Source organism: Solea senegalensis, linkage group LG18, assembly GCF_019176455.1.
Source record: "Solea senegalensis isolate Sse05_10M linkage group LG18, IFAPA_SoseM_1, whole genome shotgun sequence".
NCBI lineage: Eukaryota > Metazoa > Chordata > Actinopteri > Pleuronectiformes > Soleidae > Solea > Solea senegalensis.
This window is the reverse complement of record NC_058041.1, coordinates 3,492,973-3,499,792: the sequence shown is the minus strand read 5'-3', so window position 1 is coordinate 3,499,792 and position 6,820 is coordinate 3,492,973. Positions and strand designations below refer to the sequence as shown.

Genomic DNA, 6,820 nt, shown 5'->3' with positions numbered 1-6,820 from the left:
TGTATATGCTTTTACATCGGCCCAGTGTTTATTTAAAACGAGTTCAGACCTGTCTGTGCTGATTAACGATAAACCCTGATGGACATTTTATCTGTTCGCTGCTCCCACAGGACGCCCAACACGAGCAATCATCCCGACCACTGTGTTGCACGTGTGCATTCCTTCATGAGAGAGTGCTTTTCATCACAATAGAACGTTAAGGATACAAGTTTACTGTTGTCGTTGTTGTTGGGTTTTTTCAATTGACACCGTTTATTGCATCGAGGCATGATTGCATTTTTTTTCCAACAGCTTTTAAAAAAAAGTACAAATGAAAATAATGTGGTAAGATTAAAGAGCTCGGTATCAAACTTGATCAATATGATACAATAAGAAAAAACTGGCCTTTACAAGCTGGATTTATGCAACTGTTCATCATTTGTCACCCCCCAAACCCCAATGATTCTCATACACAATTTGAAAATTCAGATTTGTTAAAACAAACCAAAGAAACATTACAAAAAAAAGACTTAAGACCAAAGTTAACAATAAGGGACAAAAAGAAATCCATAACCCAGTGACAGAGAAAATGCTACTCTCTCCTTTTGTCAGCAATCAACACAAACGTGATTCAGATGAACTGCATATTCCTTATCAGCAAATTTTGGCGAACAATAATCAACATAATGCCCCGTCATACATTGTGGTCGGTAAACCTTAGAAAACACCATTTTCATATCGTAAAAACAAAACTAAACACCCCGAAGGGAGAAAAAAAAAAGCTGTAGATTCCTAAAACGGCTGCCTATCAAAGTGCATAATGTTCCATTTCATTACTCAGCTCCCGGGTCTGCTCCTCTTTTCTGCTGCACAATACATAACTGTAGATAAATGGCAAAATGCTCCTGCCCAGCTTCACACTATACACTTTAGTGAATATATATTAAATCGACTATATAACCCAGTCATAAGTGGCTGATTTTTCTAATCTCAGACTATGAATTTTTAAGTTTTTTTTGTTTTGTTTTTTAAATCTCTGACTGCTTTATCTTTTCATCATCACAACATAGCGTAACAGTGGAGACGACGACTTCACTGCGTTAGTAAAATATTGTTAGATGCTAATGTAGCAAAATAGAGTCCTTTGTGTTTCCCACTGTGACCGTGCTTTGAATGAGGATTGTTAGTTGTTGGTTTTTTTTCCACTTTTCTTGTGTCAGCTCACAGTTCAGTCTGACTCAGCGTTCGTTTTTGTAAATAGATTTCCAACTTAAAGCATTTGCTGTAATGTTGTGTGTGCGTGAGGTTGAGCTTCTTCTTCTTCTTTTTTTTGTCCAGTCCACGTGAAGACGCTGACATTCATTCCACAAGGCGGGATCGTTCTTCGTAGTCTGCGTGAAAGTTAATTTTGGTTTAATCAAAGTTGTTTTTGTCATACCAGTCTGATTCTGCCAGGAAGGAAACGTGAGTTCAAAGTCTCACATCAGAGTCTTCGGTTAGGGCCCATCCTTGTTACGTTTGCAGTTCAAGCTCAAGATAGGTTCGACGTTGTTTTTGTATTAAAATGACAAAAGAAAAAAGGACAGACGCAGAATGATTGGAAGGAATAAAGAAGTAACTGCTGTAGCTCTGTCTCCAGTGTTCTTGGACATTAAGTGTCAGTAATTTGCCTTTTTCACAGCAGCCATTTTGAAATTCGTGACGTCACCCATTCATCACACTGGTGTCCACTCCTGTGCCATGTTTTATCATCTATTTTCCTCTAATATGGGATCATAATTTACAAAATTTACATCATGTTCTATTGAAGAAATGCAGAAAGTAGGGTTTAACCTCCTCGGGTCAATGTTTACTGATGTTAAACTAAACCCCTGAACTCGTCCAATCGCCCCCTGCTGACTATTCAGTATATTCTTACATCCTGGTTGTCTTCAAACAGCAAACCAGTCGACTATGTTCTCTTTTTTATACATGTTATAATCGGTAACACGTGTGGTTTTGCACTGGTCTAATGTCAAACTTGCGTCTGTGAAAAAGGCGAATCAGGAGTCACTGAGGTTTCGGGGGTTCAAACATCACAGGTAGGCCTCCACTCGCTCCCACGTCTGCATTTCCGAGAAGAAGCCCTCGCACAGGCCGAAGCCCTGGTCCAGTGTGAGCGGAATTGCCTGCGCCTCCTCTTTTATTTCCTCCCACGGCTGCAGCATCGCCTCCTCTGGCCGCTCCGGGAACAGCGTGGAGGGCTCGTCGAACTGCTGCAGGTGGTGCTGGTGACTCTGGAGCAGCTGATCCTGCTCCAGCTGCTGAGGATGCTGCTGCTGCTGCTGAGGCATGTGGAGCTCCCCCAGGTTGACCGAGCACTCCAACGACGGCACGCTCACGTCCATGTAGCCGTAGGACTGATGATGGCTCAGGTGCTGGCTCTGACCTGCGAGGTCCCCTCCCCCGCACCACCTCCCCAAGCCTGCCGTGAGCTGCCTCCCCTGCATGGAAACCTCCATCTCGCAGCCCAGGGAGCTCAGCGCCGTGTTGATGTCCAAGTCCTCGAAGGTGCTACAGTCCCCACTGAGAACGTCGTCGAACACGGACGCCAGGTCAAAATCCCCCCTCAGGATGTCTGCCTTGTGGGCTTCTGTTGCTAATAGCGGCGACTCAGTCACCCTCACAACCTTGTTGCTGTTTTTAGACGGCAGGTACTTCCGTTTCCCACTCACAGTTTGGTAAGGGCAGCCATTTTGGGTGCTGTGGCAACCCTGTACCAGTTTGGTCTGCCTGTGTGTGCTGCTGCCACTGCTGCTGCTGCTGCTGCTGCTGCTGCTGTACTGGTTCGCAGACATCCTCCTGCGTTTAAAGATGCCGTTGACAAACATATCGGCGTACTGAGGATCGATCTGCCAGAAGCCTCCTTTCCCTGGCTCGTCCTTTTGTCTGGGGACCTTCTTGAAACACTTGTTGAGGGACAAGTTGTGACGAATCGAGTTCTGTGACAAAAAGACAAAAAGGGGAAGAGAAGGAAAACGCAGTATGTTAAACGTGATGCCCATTTATTTGGCTTTGAGGTTGAAAAAAAGAAAAGAAATGAAAATGCCACTTTGTCTTTGTAACAGAAACAAGAGAGGACGAGTGAGGACGGGGAGGATTGTTGTTTGTATAGGAAAGCAAATGTACCTAATTAGGCTTTTTAACAGGCAGCTCTGTGCATTTCAAACATGATCAGCTGTGCTTAGCTGCCATCTCTCTCAGGAGCCCTCATTAACACACACACACACACACACACACCATTCCCTTCAGACAAAAACCCTTGCACGATGGAAATGTCAGACTCTTGCATTAAAAACGCTCTTAATGCAAACGATCCAAAGCTTAAATCAGACACTCCAGTGTTTCTTTGTCGATTTTAAAATGTTTGCATTGATCCTGAACAACATCTCGTGACATTTGCACCCTCATCGAGGTCAGAAAAGGCCCTGTCTGCTGTCCTGTCTGACGAAATGGTGTCTGATGGTGACACTGGAGTCAAATGCTCACCCTTCCCCTCCCTCACCTCGCCATTTATCTGACTCATCAATAATAGAAAGACACTCATCCGGATCTCGGTTACCTGCCAGCTGGGTTCCGCGTGTCTGTAGTAGCAGAAATTCTCCGTGATCCAGTTGTAGATGGTGGACAGAGTCACTTTGGGCTGCTTGCTGGCCTGCATGGCCATACAGATGAGAGACGCGTACGAGTAAGGCGGCTTGACTTTAGGGTTGGTTTTGTAGTCGACCTCAACAGGCGGGTTGGCCTGGATGGGGATCTGTGGGTAGCCGGATGCGGAGCGTGCGCAGCTGGGGAAACGTGGTGCCGTGGTGGAGTCACTGCCGGAGGTGACGGGGCTCCCGAGGTACAGGGGCATCCCGGTGGCGGCGGTGTCCCCGGCCGGAGGGCTGGACGGGGAGTCGGCGCCTCCTCTGGGGAAGCCGAACCTCTTGAGGAAGAGGTGCTGCTGAGAAGACGGACACCCGGGTCCAGAGCCTGGAGGTCGCTCCGGGTCCGCGCTGAGGATGGAGAAATTCTGGAGCCAGTGGAGGCTGGTGAGACTGTCGTCCAGGGGGACAGAGTCGAACCCGGCGACCTGGTCCTCCGGGAAGACCGCCAACCATTTCTCCTTAAACTTGTTAGCGATGTCGGGGCTCGTCAGGACCGGCATCCTGGCTTTGTGCGCACGGTGACAACTGAAGACGACGAACTGATGCTCAGATCAGCATTTAAAGTTGTCTTATATCCTGAACAAACAAAATAAAAATGCACTTGATTAAATGTGTCTAAATCACACCTCACGCGTAAAGATAAAATATCCAAAACACGCGTGCGTAAAGCATGCGTAAAAGATCCAAAACAAGGTAATTTCCCTACCTCCGGTGCAGCTTCTCTGCAGGAGATGCTGCGAGTGCACCTGTTGCAGTCTCTCTCGCGCTCTCTCTCTCGCTCCCTCGCTCTCTCGCTCTCTCTCTCTCACCTCTCCAAGGACTTAGCAGCGTATTCAGTCTCTGCGCAACAAGTGAGGCGGGAGGAGGGCGAGGAATATCCGGCAGTATCTCTGCAGCTGGTGCGTCTGAGGGAAAACTCTGAAGGCCACTCAGGACTGATCCATGTCAACACAGACAAACAGGGCTGTTACTCATCCAAGCGCTCTCCTTTGTGTGTGTGTGTGTGTGTGTGTTAGAGAGAGAGTGTGTGTGTGGGTGGGATATGTAGAAGACGCGAGGAGATGTGGAGGTTGTAAAACAAGTGGTTTTAAAGCCCGAGAGATGAGACTGCCTACCATCCTCTTTAAACGCCCGAGGGGTGGGGGGTGTTCTGATTGGCTCTCTCTCTTTCTCTCTCTCTTTCTGTGTGTGTGTGTGTGTGTGTGCGCACCACAACACCTCCACCACAGGAAAACCATCCTGACTCTCGTCGTCCCTGTGCCTTTAATCTCCTTCTTGGTTTGAAATGTGAACTCTGTACACATCTCCTCTCCTCTGAAAGAAGACGCGCCACTGGTCCCGCTTTTAGTGCAGTTTTTGCACTTGCACATCCATTGCAGACGTTATTGTTACAGTTTTTCCAAAGCGAAAATTGATTTGTCTGAGTTACAGTGTTGATTTATTATTTATATCTTGTACTTTATTAAGTGTTATTTATCTCCAAAAAATAAATTTGTATCAGTCCTCGTCATGCTGCTATAGTGAGATACAGAAGAGGTTTGACAGAGGTTTTCACTTAGGGACCGTCTGTAAATTCCCCATTTAATAGCTGAACTGCTTTGTTTTAATAGCTTCCATGTCATGTGACCCACTGACTCCAAACCAGTGCCAATATATGTATTACAACTACCAAAAACATTGGCTTTTAGAAATTCTTGTATGTAATGTCAACTTTTATACAGTTTATACACATGTTTCCACTGTTTTCCATGACCCACCGACTGGCTGGAGTTTAATGCTTCTTATATTTAATTTAAATACAATATACATTGTATATACATATATATATATATATGTGTGTGTGTATATATCATTTAAAATATCAGAAGTGCTAAAATGTATTATAGGTTTATTATGTGTTTACAAGTTGCCCGTCAGTCACTTTCAAAAATGCATTAAATCTTTTTTTCTCAGTGGATAATAATTGATAATTGAACTCTGTGATAGTGTTGTGTTGTACACATGCTGTTAGGTCAACATGAGATGTACAAACTGACTCATGAGGAAACACTGCCACACAGTGGATCAACACTGCACTGCAGTTACAGGAAACAATAAACAAAGACCCATGATTCTTCTACAGGTCAGCTCTGAGACAGTGTTCATATCGCTGGCCTTATCTGAGGGCAGGATTTTACAATTCTGTGGACAATATAATTCTGTTTATGATGGGAATGTTACTGTTGAGTCTGTCCTTCTTAGTCCTTTGAGGAGGAAGTATATTAACACTGGGATAAGTCTACTGTGGATGGGTAGTTTTCGATATTTATGGCTTGGGTTCAAGGTCCACCATGTTGTGCATTCACAGATGGTCTTACACATACTGTACCTGGGTTGTCCTTGGCGTTTGTCCTCCGACCTGACATCAACATAATATTTTTTTGCTCAGAGAAATGTCGCTCACTGGATATTTTCTCTCTTAATAAACAATCCTAAAAGATGAGTATAGTTTCTGAAATAATCAGACCAGCCCATCTGATGCCATGTTCAAAGTCTGAGCTTCAGCAGGTCACCATGACCATGAGTTGCTGCCGTGTCACTGGCTGATTTGGTATTTGATTAAACGAGAGGTTGAACAGGTGTACCTAATAATGTGGCCGGTCAGTGTAGCCACTTATTGCCATTATTATAGCATTATCAGTAGAATCCGTATACATACAATTAGTCTGAAATCACATGAAATGACACCCCCAGGTTATGACTCATTTTATATCGCATTTTTTACGAGTGATATAAAGTAGCAATAATTGTGCAGAAGTCACAGAATTAGACATTGTCTAGGTTGTGCTGAAAATGATATAAGACACTTTATATTGCACATTCTTCTAACACAAAGTTAGACATGTTATTACCTTACATGCAGGTTTGTAATTTGGGGTATCAGTTGGGTAATTTCCTGCATACAAATATATATATAGAAATACTCTGGATAAGTATTTTTGGAGGAACACATGCATAAAAAATGATGGTTTCTGTTACTTGGTGGTCACCATTTCTGCTAAAGGTAGAAGATTTGGGTTTGCAGTGGCTGACAGTGGCTGACATTTTGTGCAGGACGCGCAGAAGGAACGAGGGCGGACAAATTCTCTGCTGCAGCAAACACTTGAAGAAGC

General features: G+C 44.6%; 1 protein-coding gene across 2 annotated transcripts; it reads right to left on the bottom strand.

Moving 5' to 3' along the window:
• Positions 1-1,739: 1,739 nt before the first annotated feature.
• On the bottom strand, positions 1,740-4,753 carry foxj1b (forkhead box J1b). 2 transcript variants are annotated; one of them, XM_044013231.1, is made up of 3 exons: positions 4,375-4,753; positions 3,581-4,244; positions 1,740-2,960 (listed from the first exon to the last, which is right to left on the bottom strand). In XM_044013231.1, exons 2-3 carry the CDS (start codon positions 4,166-4,168, stop codon positions 2,055-2,057), a joined length of 1,494 nt encoding a protein of 497 aa, XP_043869166.1. In that variant the 5' UTR covers positions 4,169-4,244; positions 4,375-4,753; the 3' UTR covers positions 1,740-2,054. The 2 variants fall into 2 exon arrangements, with proteins under 2 accessions (XP_043869166.1, XP_043869167.1); XM_044013232.1 differs by having other exon boundaries at positions 3,581-4,753.
• Between the last annotated feature and the right edge of the window lie 2,067 nt (positions 4,754-6,820).